The sequence below is a fragment of the Protopterus annectens genome, chromosome 10.part0 (assembly GCF_019279795.1).
Source record: "Protopterus annectens isolate FY-2018-M chromosome 10.part0, PAN1.0, whole genome shotgun sequence".
NCBI lineage: Eukaryota > Metazoa > Chordata > Ceratodontiformes > Protopteridae > Protopterus > Protopterus annectens.
Genome location: NC_056744.1, coordinates 609,156,496 through 609,170,030, shown reverse-complemented (window position 1 = coordinate 609,170,030; position 13,535 = coordinate 609,156,496). Strand labels below are relative to the sequence as shown.

The 13,535-nt window shown below is 43.4% G+C and overlaps 1 protein-coding gene across 1 annotated transcript in view; it reads right to left on the bottom strand.

The window, feature by feature from the left end:
- IPO13 (importin 13) overlaps positions 1-13,535 on the bottom strand; it is a gene marked incomplete in the record, with an annotated part of 1,347,960 nt that overhangs the window by 573,554 nt on the left and 760,871 nt on the right. The window contains 1 exon segment of the mRNA XM_044085442.1: positions 873-899. Coding sequence (XP_043941377.1) covers positions 873-899 — 27 coding nt within the window.

Below are 13,535 nucleotides of genomic sequence, written 5' to 3'. Positions count from 1 at the left end.
TGTTAACTTTTTCTTACATCGGACTGAGGCAAGAAAAAGTTCCCCAACGGGGTACTTAGCTTTATTGAAGACTTCGGACTGAAATCTCGAAAATCCTCAGGTGTCGGCCGACCGGCACTTGCGAACTGCTTCTGCTTCGGGCACCGCGCGGCAAGAAAGACTGAAAAAAATGGCATTGGATGCCTCTTATATACCCCTGGTGCACTGACGTCAGGGAAGAAGCGACAGCAACCGACGCCAGACCAAGACTTTGGAATTCAGGCCGACTGCAGGACCGCCTGACGGCAGGATAACCCAAGTATGATGGCTGCAGCAGGGTAACACGATGAACATCAAGAATAGACTATAAACAGGAAACAACTTTTATAAAAACTTGCAAATACAACAGAAAAATCACTTAGCTGGAGAGTTTGGTGAAACGCTGCTATATGGCTGTGCGGCAAACGAGATCTGAGATAACCGAGCAAAGGGCATTGTGGGTGGCAGCTTAGTGCAAGAGTTTTTGGTGCACGTTAGCTTGGTATAAGGCCGACTCGGTTCCGAGGGCTCAGAATTGAACCCATCAGTGATGAATAGGAAGAAGATTAACAACTTCAGATCTACTTTTTGGTAATTTTAAAGAGAAGTATTTATAACACACCACAAAAAAAAACAGCTACACTTTCACATCAGCAACGGGCAGCAGCAGGAATGATGCTAGGACAAACAGCGGCATACTTCAACTAGTTTCAGTCAGGAAAGGAACATAAGGATACAGATGAAACATCAAATGTGCCTTTGTAACACTAATAATACATACTACAAAAAATGTTAGAAAAGGATCACATTTTAACCGCAAACATCCCAAAAAAGTAAAATAAAAGCAAAGTTACCTTGTGGATTTGTTTCATCAGGACATCCTGTAAATAAAATAAGATAAAACATGTTTGATTTTCCTTTTGTAGTCATTATTACAGGTATCAAATCAGCTTATGTAGTTTACACCTCAATAAAGTCATTCAGTCCATCTCATTAAGGCTCTACTTGGTAATTCACAGTATATTACCAATTCAACACAAGATACAATACAATGTGAACACCACTGTTGCTGAAAAAAAAATGACAACAATAGAATGCCCAAGTCTTTCTTGCACAGAGTGCAATCTTTAGTGCCAAGTCTTTTCTCATTCTTTCACTTCACTATGAACTTTTTAACAGCTTAGCTGCAGCTGTCAAGATAAACTTACTTTGGACAGTGATATATCTCATCTTTAATCCATTCTTTGTATTTCAAAAGTAAGAGAAAAATAATGTCAACATTTAAAAAAATACAAGTACAAAAAGATTAATAAATACTTTTTATTCAGTTGCTCTAAAAAGTAAAAAAAAAATAAGGAAGAAGAGTGGAAACTTTGCAAAAGAAGCACACACAAGCTGATTTCAGAAAAGCATTCCAGGTTGTTTTGCTAACTGTGGTAATGAGGTACCAAAAGAAGTAGCAGGAATCAGCAAAACCAGCCTGGAATGTTTTTTTTTGAAAATCAGTGTGTCTGTATTTCTTTGGCAAAGTTTCAACTCTTTTTCTTTGTTTTTTTTCTTTTTTTTACTTTTTAGAGTGACTGAATAAAAAGCGTTATTGAAATATTTATGTATTTATTTTTTACTTACATGTTTACTTAAAAAACAAAAAAGGTGGGAAATCAGCAATGCATGCAACACCTACATAATGTGGGAACTGATCACTGTGCAACAGACAGTACTTCAGCACCCTGGACAGCTCAATGCATTGAGGACTGCGACAGAACCAGGGAGAGACAGAGCCACAAAGTCAATTTCAGTAAAAATCATTCTAAATAAAAACATTCTAAAAAAGATTCATCTCGTCTAGGACATCAACAGGGTAATTATTTGAATAGAACATTACCTTTACTATTTAAATAATTATCCTACAACTTTCCATTAATATCAATGAAAAATATATTTGGAGTGACAGGTAATGCATCCTGCCATCACCCAGAATGATACCACAGTACAAGGACAAAATGATTGACTTAAATTGGCTAAGCTTCTGGTGTCATTCTAAGGGGATCCAGTATCTGTCTGCCTGGGATGACATGCTCGACAAACCACGATGCTATGCCAGAGGTAGACTGCACCTGTCGCCCCTGGGATTCCGGATCCTGGCTAAGGCTTTAGCCACCCCTATAGTGCCTTTTTTAGGCAAGGTTCAAATGACAAATTCACCACTGTAACAGGTACAAGCAAGAAGAATCTGAGGGTATTGCTACTCAGTGCCAGAAGTCTAAACCTCAAAATGCACTCACTCGAGGCACTCCTTAAAATGATGAACATCGACATCTGTGCAGTGACAGAGACCTGGTTCAAGGCTCCAGAGAGTACCCCAGCATTCTCAGGCTATAATTCATACCACACCTTTTGGCCACCTAACCTGGACAGAAACACTAAAGGCAGAGGCGTGTCCATATTCATAAAGGATATCCACACCTCCAGGCTAGTTGCTCAGCATAATGCATCCAAGATTATCCAAGTGCAACTAACTCTGGGCAAGACCGCAATCCAAATTGTAGCTTGCTACAGATCCCCCACCTTGCCCCAGGATTCCCACTCCCCATTTCTTGATGCACTGGAAAATATTAGAGTACAACCCAACACCCTAATAATGGGCGATTTTAACTACCCCACCATTAACTGGGAAAACTACTCATGTACCAACTCTTGTGCTCAACGTTTTCTGGAATTCATAAATTCCAATGCCTTGGATCAACTTATCCATACCCCCACCAGGGGCAGCAATATCCTAGACCTGGTTATTACCAACATGGGCAACCGGTGCTCCACACCAGAGGTCAATTCCATGTTGGTCAGATCTGACCACAAGCTAATCACCCTAGACATCCACATCCCAATCCCTCCCCCACCCCCCATTAGGGAAACCACAGTAAAAAATTTCTCCAAAGCCAACTTCACACTTCTTAAGACAGAAGTGGCAAACTTCACGACATCCATGCTGACGGACACTAGAGGTATGACCGCTGAATCCTACACAAATGCACTTTATAAGCACTTACACGAGTGCATGGATCATTCAATCCCTAACAGAACCAAGATGCTATCCTCAAAAAAAAAGGAAGTCAATCTGGTGGTCCCCTGCCATAAACAAACTCTACAACAGAAGAAACTGTTGCAAAAAAAAAAAAAAAAAAAAAAAGAGTAAAATCCCATGATTGGAGAAACTCCCTTGGTCAGGCTCAGTAAGAAGCTGAGATCCCTCAAAATCCTCCAAAGCTAGTTGCGAAAACAAAAGCTTTGAGTTACAGCACAATGGCACTAAATATACAGAACCAAGTGATATTGCCAACATCCTGGCAGATAGGTTCAGTGCTAATTTTACCCCCGTCATCCCCTAAAAGGCTCATCTCTATACCAGAAGAATGCAAAGTTCCTGTAATCACGGCTGCACAGGTAAAAAACTCATTATCCAAAGCCAAGAAAGTACAGTTGTGTACACTTACCATAAACGTAGATGCTAGAGTGTCTTCACTGTTGCAGTCATTACATTTGGGTAATCCTGCTGGCAGGTTGCCCTCAGCCGCCCTGAATTCCAAAGTCTTGGGTCCTGCATCAGCTGCTGTCGCCCCTTCCCTGACATCAGGTCGTCATGGGTATAAAAGAAGCAGCCAATGCCATTTTCTTTAGTTTTTCTTGCCCCAGATGTCAGGTGCCCCCGAAAGGATTGTCAAAATTTATACATGTATAATTACATGCACCAATATAAAATTTACCTTCATCTATAAGCAAATACACCACATAGGTTGTAGAAATCAGAGAAGGAAAGATAGATTCCATCAGAAGAAAAGGGGGATGGTGGGTGGGTAACCTGGAATGCAACAGTGAATACACTCGAACATCTACATTTATGGTAAGTGTACACAACTGTACTATGTTCTTCGTGTTTCACTGTTGCACTCATTACATTTGGGTAGAGTCCCAAAGCTAAGGTTGGGGGGCTGGAGCTAAACAGCATTAGGATCGGCTATGAGGCCCTGCAGAACTGCAGTGGCAAAGCCTGCCCGAGATTTAGAGTAGAATGGCAAATGATAGTGCTTTGTAAAGGTGTGCATTGAACTCCAAATAGCAGCCTCTAAAATGTCCTTGGTAGGTACTCCCCTGAGAAAGACTGCTGAAGTGGCTGCAGCTCTGGTTGAGTGTGGCCTAATGCCCTTAGGTACTGGCTTGCCATGGTGTACATAGCAGAAATGAATGCAGTGGCCTATCCACTTTGAAATGGTCTGCTTTGAGATAGCCTTTCCTTGTGATCCTGCAGCATATGTCACTAGTAATTGCTCTTTCTGAAAACTTTGGTTCTGTCCAAGTAGAATCTAAGCTGTCTGTGTACGTCCAAAGAATGCAGAATTCTCTGCCCCTTGTTCTGTGGATTTGGATTAAAGGTTGGCAGGTGAATAGTTTGGCTGAGAGCCACACTGGACACCACCTTGGGCATAAATGTTGGGTTTGTCCTCAGAGAGACCCTGTCTGGATAAAAAATGATAAAAGGTTCCACAGCCATGAGTGCCTGTAGCTCTGAAACTCGTCTTGCAGAAGTTATTGCTAGGAGCAGAGCTGTTTTCAAAGATAAAAACTTTATATCAGCAGTAGCAGCTGGCTCAAAAGGAGGCAGGGTGAGTTTTTCCAATACATAGTTGAGGTCCCATGCAGGCATTGGTGATCTCTTTGGAGGTCTTAAATTTTTGGCTCCTCTGAGGTACTGCTTTAATAAGGGATGAGAAAAGATTGGTGGCTCTACATTGTAATGAGTCAAAATGGCAGAGGCATGAATTTTAATAGAAGGAAAAGATAGGCCTTTGTCCAGCATCTCAGTTAAGTATTGCAAAATCTGAGGAATATTTGGCACAGCTGTATCAGTTCCTTGCACCTGGCTCCAAGCACAGAATCTCTTCCATTTTCCAGCATAAGATTTTCTAGTACTAGGCCTTCTGGCTTCCAAAATGACATCCATCACAGCTTTACTGTGAGTGTGTTTTGTATGACTACATTATTCGCCATGCTGTCAAGTTAGAGTTGGCTGTGCAGGATCTTTTAGTTATGTACTTACCATAACTTTAGATGTTTGGGATCCATCTCGCCTACATTCTGTACTGATGGGTTCGGAGCCGATCCTCGTCTCCGACTCGGCACGCTATACTATAGAGCATAGTCTCTAATTGGCTGAGCTATTCTACATCCCAGGATGCACCACTACTGCTTCCCCAGATCTTGTTTGTCCGCACACATGCACACACACATAGACTGTTGATATAACATTGCCAGGTGTTTCAAGATGAAATGGCTAAACTGAACCATCCGGTCTCTTCTGAACTCCAAGGCAGGGGGAAGGAGGGTGGGTTATTAGGAATGTAGGCGAGATGGATCCCAAACATCTAAAGTTATGGTAAGTACATAACTAAAAGATGTTATGTGATCCTATCTCGCCTACATTCTGTACTGATGGGACAGCGTCCCTAGCACCTGATTCCTGGGTGGCTCACTGGAAAACACTCCTGAGAACTGTGGAACCGAAGGAAGCTCGCCGCCGAGATGCCACGTCCAATTTGTAATGAGAAATGAAGGTGTGAGGAGAAGACCAGGTAGCCGCAGCACAAATGTCACTAATGGCAAGCTTGGAATGAAAGGCTGTCGAAGTAGCCATAGCCCTTGTAGAATGAGCTTTCACAGTGGTTGTAAGCTCTTTATTAGAAAGAAAGTAAGTATGACTGATACAGTCTCTGATCCACTTGGCAATAGTGACCTTCGTGACGGCTTTGCCCAATTTATTGTCCGAAAAGGACACAAACAACTGATCTGTTTTCCGTGTTTGGTGCGTCCTATCTAAATAGAAACGCAATTGCCTGTGAACATCCAATGAGTGGAAGATGTATTCCGCTCTGTCTGAGTAGTTTGGGAAGAAAACTGGAAGTTCCAATGACTGAGAGGGGGAAGAAGATAAAGCCTCCTCAAAAGAAGGGGTGATAAGCCCCTTCAATATCAATTTGTTTTTCCTCTCTTGGAGGACACGAGAAGAAAAAGCGTGGCATACACTGCACGACTCTTGAAGGTGCTTAGGGCCTAAGCAATAAACACATAGAGAGTGATCAACCGTGATTGACATCTTGTACCCACACTTGGTACATTTTTTAAAACCCGAAGGCCTATGTTCCTTCGACATCACCACAAATACACACACCAAAATCAGAGTAAAACTAACCACACAGAGATGCCAAATCCCTCTAATTTAAACAGGATAGGCCAGTAAATCACACAGGCAAAAACTGTAACACAGCTCTGGCAGAGCGCGAGGGCAAGGCCCCTCTAACTAAAAACGGGACCTTGACATTTAGTAGGAACAAATACCACACAACAAATTTTTAGTAACAAAAAGGGCTGTAACACGACCCGAAGTAGAGCGCGAGAAAATCCCTACTAATTTAAGCGGGAACCTAACGCCAACAATAAATCCACACAAACTTCCAAATTCACACAAACTACTCAAAAAGCGTTTAGTAGCTGTTAAAACAGCTTTTGGTTGAAAAATTAGAAAAATTCTGACAGGAAATTAGTCAGTAAAGAGTACTTAGCCCAGCCAAGTCGAGACCACGTCTATTGCTGTCAAGCGGCAAACGAGATCTGGGGAAGCAGTAGTGGTGCATCCTGGGATGTAGAATAGCTCAGCCAATTAGAGACTTCGCTCTATAGTATAGCGTGCCGAGTCGGAGCCAAGGATCGGCTCCGAACCCATCAGTACAGAATGTAGGCGAGATAGGATCACATAACATCTGACTGTTTTGCTGGGACAGTAGATGAGGTATTTGAGGTAAGGTCCAAGCTGGGCATCGAGACAAGCTCCTTAGTACTGGATACCAGTACTGGCGGGGCCAGTATGGGGCAATCAGTATCATCTTTGGCTTCTCCTGTCTGACCTTTAGGAGTACCTTGGGGAGGAGAGGTAGAGGGGGAAATGCATATACATTTTTCCAGCTGAAAGATATGGCATCCACTTTCCATGCTCGTCTGTGATAAATCCTTGTGCAGAATCTTTTTAGTTGGTAGTTGTGAGGGGAGGCAAATAGATCTATGTCCGGGCATCCCCATTTCCTTGTTATCATGCTGAAGATTTGTGGATCCAGGTGCCACTCGTGGGGCTCCATGAGGTTTCTGCTTAGTTCGTCTGCCAGAGTATTTTTCCTTCCTGGTAGGAATTGTGCCTGCAGATGTACTTAGTAAGTCAATGCTGTGTCCCACAAAGTCATGGCTAGTCTGCAAAGGGGGTAAGAATGTGTGCCCCCCTGCTTGTTTATATACCACATGACCGTGGTGTTGTCTGTCTTTATCAGTAGTTGTCCTGGATGAAGTAGGCCCTTGAAGGCTGTCAGGGCATTTTGAAGTGCTAGCATCTCTTTTTGATCGATATGTAGATGCCTTTGGTTAGAGGTCCATGTGCCCTGAATGCATCTTCCTGCCATGTGGGCCCCCCAGGCATAATCTGATGCATCCGTTGTTAGTGTTTGCCTGGCTGGGGGTAATGTGAATGGCTGTCCCTTGTTTTGGTGACAAGCCTTTGCCCACCATCAAAACTCCTGTTGCAGGCAGGGAATGAGAGTAATCATAGTTTCCAGGCTGTGGCAATGTTGAGTCCAAACACTTTTTAGGTACCACTGAAGTTTTCTCATATGCAGTCTTGCATATGGAATTAGTAGGGTGCAGGATGCAGGATGCCATGAAGCCCAAAGCCTGCAGAATTTTTCTTGCAGATAACTGGGCCTTTGTTTGTCTGGCATGAGATAAGCCATCTGGGAAGTTGTATTTAAGCTTGCACCCAGGAATATTATCTCTTGAGAGGGTACTAGTTTTGATTTCTTTTCGTTGACTGTGTACCCTAGGCATGTTAGAAGTATTTTCACAAATGACAGATGCTGTAGAAGAATGTCCTTGTTCTCTGCTTGAATTAGACAGTCATCCAAGTAAGGATATATTTGTATTCCTCTTTGTCTGCAGAATGCAATTACTGGTGCCAGGCACTTTGTAAAGACCCTGGGCGCAGTAGATAAGCCAAAAGGCAGTGCAGAGAACTGGCAATGCATTGAGCCAGCCTTGAATCTGAGGTATCTTCTGCATATTTGTCTGATTGGGATATGCAGGTATGCCTCTTTTAGGTCTAAAGTCACAAGCCAAGCATTCTTGCCCAGCATGGGCAGAAGCTGCTGCAAAGTCAACATCTTTAATTTTGGTATATCCAGGAATGTGTTCAAAATAGATAGGTTCAGTATTGGCCTCCAGGCCTTGTCCTTTATGGGTACCAAGAACAGTAGAGTAAAATCCTTGTCCCTGCTCTTGCTCTGGTACTTGTTGAATGGCCCCCCATGTCCATGAGGGATGAGACTTGTTTTTGTGCCTCTGCCCATTGAATTTTTGGCAGATTTGGCTTTGGCAGGGTATGGAAATGGAACTTGTAGCCTTGTGACACGATATTTAGAACCCACTTGTCCTGGGTTATAATGTGCCAATTTTGAAAAAAAGTGCTAATTTTCCCCCTAAGGGTGCTGCCAGGAGATAAGTGCTTGGTGCAGGCAGGGGGAAGTCACTGGGACTGTTTCCTGTATGGTTGCGATTTGCCTTCTCCAACTTTGGAGGTAGAAGCCCCCCATTGTTTTGAGTTGTATGAACCTTGCGCCTGGGATATGCCTCTAGGGCATCTGGATCTGCCCCTTTGAGGTCTGTCTGACACAGGAAAGGACCAATTCTTTGTTGGCCAGTATCTACTAAACCTAGGTGGCTGTACTTGTAAAACCTCTTTGACCGTTTGCATTGATTTAGCTTTGTCCTCCATTTTCTTTAACACCTCTTCTGCCTTAACACCAAACAAAGTATCATGCTGTAAAGGTGCATCTAATAATTTAACTTTAACATGATCAGGCAGATGATGTTGTTCCTTGAACCAAGCATGCCTCCTAATTACAGAACCCGTAACTGCGGCCCTGCGGGAGGCCTCTGAAGAATAAAAACCACATTGCAAAGTATGCTTTCCAACTTGTTCACCTGCATGCAATAAATCCTGCATTTCTTTGTTTTCTGCACATTCAGAGTTTAACAACATTTTCTGTTTAAGCAATGCCATGACATATTGCTGACATTTGAGCATACGAAACTGACAGTTTAAGGCCCTTATAGCCAAGGTAACAGATGTGTAAACCTTTTTCCCCATCTACCCAGTGCCCTAGAATCCCTGTCAGAGGGGGTAGGGTTTTTTGCAGTGGAAGCCTTAACTCCTTTGGGACCCTGAGAAATAGTTTCTGGGTCTGCAGCAGGGTTTTTAAAAAGGAATTTATGAGACTCAGGAACCATGTAATATCTGTCAGGCTTAACAGGGGCTGGAGGTAAGGAGTCAGGGGTAAGACTAGACTCTGAAAACACATCATCTACAATGTCTAACACAGGTGGGATGGCTAGTGGCTTGTGTTGAGGTATTAAAAGGAAATCCTTGAGCCTCTTTTTAGATTCTGAAAAATCTTGGCTCTCCCAGTGGAAATGCTCCCTCATGGTATGTAAGGTTTCCTCAAAAGAATAGTCCGCTGGAGGAGAAGCTGAAGGCACAGATTTTTCAGCATCAGAATCCTCATAGGGGGGAAGAGAATATTCCTGATCAGAAGAGGAATCAGAAGAAATGGAAACCTGATCTGAAGATTCATAGTCAGTCTCTTGCCTAGGCCTCTTATCAGGAGGGGGATGGGAACCCCTGATCAAGGTAATCAAGTCTTCGGCCATTTTGAGCATCTGTTTTTTGGGCATAGAGGTCTGATCACATGGCTCTTGAGTTTGTTTCTTTGCTTTGGAAGGTGCTTTAGTCTTTGCCTTTGAAGCTGAAGTCAGTTTGATGTAAAGATGTTTAGGTCTGAATACACCCTCAGAAGCCGGTGCCTGCTCAGCTGCTCCGGACCCATCTGAAGGGATAATATCCGAGGCTCCAATACCTTGAGTTTCTAGCGGCATGGCCGACTCCAAGTGGGAGTCAGTAGCGGCCTGTGACTCTCAAGTAGCAGGAGTCAGGGACTGCGAAAGCGCCTCACTGAGGGCCGGCGAACCGGCGAATGGCTTAGGAGAAGCTTCGTCGTCGGTTTTGGGCCTCGGTTGTCTATCTCTTACTTTTCTTTGCGTTTTTTGTGAACTCCGGTAGTCAGATGGCTATCCAACGACATTTCTGGATAATTAAACCGGTGTCCAAAACAGTTTAAAGCAAAATCATACAGATGCTTAATAGTGCGATGGTTAAATCTAGCACAAAACCGACAACCAAAAACGTTGTGATCAGGGCCTAGGTAAGGAATACAGCAAGAATGGAAATCCTTATGAGGTATTTGCTTCCCACAAGAAATACAATTAACTTTTTCTGACATCGGTCTGGAGCAAGAAAAAAGTTTCCGCAAGGGGTACTTAGCATTACTGAAACTTCGGATCTGAAACTCGAACACGAAAATCTCAGGAGCTGGCCCACCGGTACTTGCGAACTGCTTCTGCTTCGGGCACCGCGCGGCAAGAAAGACTAAAGAAAATGGCATTGGTTGCTTCCTTTATACCCCCGATGACCTGATGTCAGGAAAGGGGCGACAGCAGCCGAAGCAGGACCCAAGACACTGGAATTCAGGCCAGCTGCGGGCAACCTGTCAGCAGGATTACCCAAATGTAATGACTGCAACAGTGAAACACGAAGAACATCACAGCATCCATGGGACCTGACAACATCCCAGGCTGTGTTCTACATGAACTACTGAACAAACTGGCACCCCACCTAAGTACCATGTTCAATCATAGCCTCATCTCAAGCTCTGTCCACTGAATGGCGCACAGCGATGGTTATCCCACTCCACAAAGGGGAGCCACCACAGACCCCGGAAACTACAGCCCCATTAGCCTAACGAGCCTGGTCTGCAAGGCTATGGAACATATCATCATGGAACTGGTAATCTCCAAACTCAGGACCCCACCTAGTTCAGGTTTGTAAAAGGCAGATCATGTCTCCTAAACCTGATAGATGACTTTGAAGCAGTCAAAGCCGTTGATGAGGGTAAGGTGGTTCACACAGCCTATCTAGATCTCGCCAAGGCTTTCAACACCATCCCCCACTCTGGAATTATAGATAAACTCACTAAACTAGGTATACATCCCTATGTCACAAGATGGGTTGCCAACTGGCTCACTGACAGAGCCCACAATGTGAAAGCAGACTCCAAATCCAACTTCAGAACAGTGACAAGTGAAGTACTACAGGGTTCAGTCCTGGATCCTCTCCTGTTTGGTATCTACTTCTCTGTACAGGTTAACACAGAAGGTCTTTGGCTAACCAAGATCGCAGATGACTGCAAACTAGGAGCCATAATCAAAACTCCAAAAGATGAGGACATCCTACAAAAGGGCCTCACTGAGAGAGATGCCTGGTGTCAAAGCCATGGCCTCAAGCTCAATGCTAAAAAGTGCATTGTCATCCCTTTTGGTAAAGACTCTGTACCCATGAACTACCACATAGGCAGTAGTCTACTTAACACCAAAAGTGTGATAAGAGACCTTGAGACATAGGTGGAAAGCAGTCTCTCCTTTGATAATCACATCGCCACAGTAGTCAGGAAATCCTTCTACGTGGCACACCTCATCACAAAAGGTTTCTCATCCAGAAAAAAAGAGGTAATTGTTCTCATCTACTCGTCACTCATTAGCCCCACTATAGAGTACAATGTCCCTTTTGCTATGTACCTCACAAGACATCTACAACTGGAAAGGCCACAGAAATACCTCACAAAGAGGATTACCGGCCTCAAACAGATGCCCTACGCAGACCATCTCAAAAAACTGCAGATTTACTCTGTCGCATATCGCCTACTCAGAGGCAATCTCTGCCTAACACACAAAGCTACATCAAACCCTGAGCTTTTAGACATGCGCCACTTAAAAAAAATCCCAGTCCCTACGAGCTACACGCTCTAGGGACCTAAAACCTGTCACCACAATAAACAGAACATGCTGGAGGGATAGATTCCTGTCCCAGAGACTTTCCATACTCTGGAACAAACTACCTATCTATATCAAACAAAGCTCCTCATTAGCACTCTTCAAGAAAAATCTTGATGATTGGATGGGAGATAGGAAATTCACCCCGGGGATCACTTCTGTGGCTCCGCTCGACAGTGGCACATGAAAATAATTTTCTTGGGTGGCGAAATCCAGGGTACCTATTGGCTAGGCTTATATAGGCCCTAGGACCAATAGTCTAGTACCTACCTATGAACCTATGAATTAATTTATACCCTGTTAAAATAGTAAATGACAGGTACACAACCCATGTCCTATTAGCATATCCCCAAAGCACTTGAGATCTGTTGTTCTTAGCAACAGATTTCATTGACTTCCTGGCAGCACTATTTAAAGGGAGCATGCACTGTAATCTTCAGGAATTGTTTTCTGTTGCAGTAAAATGGTTTTATTTCTTTATTGGCAGGAAAACAAACATACATTGGTAGTGATAAAAAAATACTGAGTTATGAATATTAGAGCTGGGATAGTTGTAGCAGTAAGTGGAATTATATTAAAGTGGACATTGTTTCTTAACTTTTTGGTGATCAGACATTTCTGGTAAGCAATGGAAGCAGCTATTTTATTTGGACAGCAATCTGTGGTTGAAACCAAAGGGCAGTTAGATGATCACAGCAAAGTGAAAACTGCCATAGCTAAGACAGGTTAGAGACTGTGGGTAGTGTCTTTATAAGAACAAAATGAAATCAGTTACTGTGGTCATTTGCTTTTTTTACTTTCTTCACAATTTAACATCTGAGGGGTACACAGAAGTTGGTTGTCTTTTGGGACAGGAAGGAGGTTGTACAGGAAAGCATGGTGCAGTCACGTGGTCACTGATACGGCTTGTCTGGGGTCAGTTTATGCAAGAATTTCTGTAGACACTACGTCTTTCATTTCCCTCTCAAACAAGCCAGAGAAATGTGCACTCAGAAGAGGTACATTCTACTGGAACATAAGTGTGTGACTACAGATGAAAAAAATACAGCAACCACTAGCTTCTTTTTTGCACCTATATAACTTCTTCAAACCAGTGGTGCCACTGCCAGCACCCATCAGGCCACATTTGTTCTCCTACAAATGAGCTCCAGCTGTACTCTCAGTTCCAATTACACCCCCAAGGTCCATTGGTTCAAAACAGAACATAAAGCTGAAACAAACCATTCTTTCCCCTCTAAGTAAAGGTTTGGCATTGGGGAGGGAGTTGTCAGTAGGCAAGCCAATTAGAATCAGACAGTGGACTAATCCCACCTATGCTGTGCCTGAGATGTCAGTGATTATTTCTGCCAGAGAAAAGACTTCTGTATGCTCCCACATAGCATAATGTCTTCCTTCTGCCTCTCTGCAGCATGGAGTTCTCCGGGTAATAGCTAATAACTGTAACATCTCTACACTCCTATAGAGGTCAGTGGGACAGCAGCCAC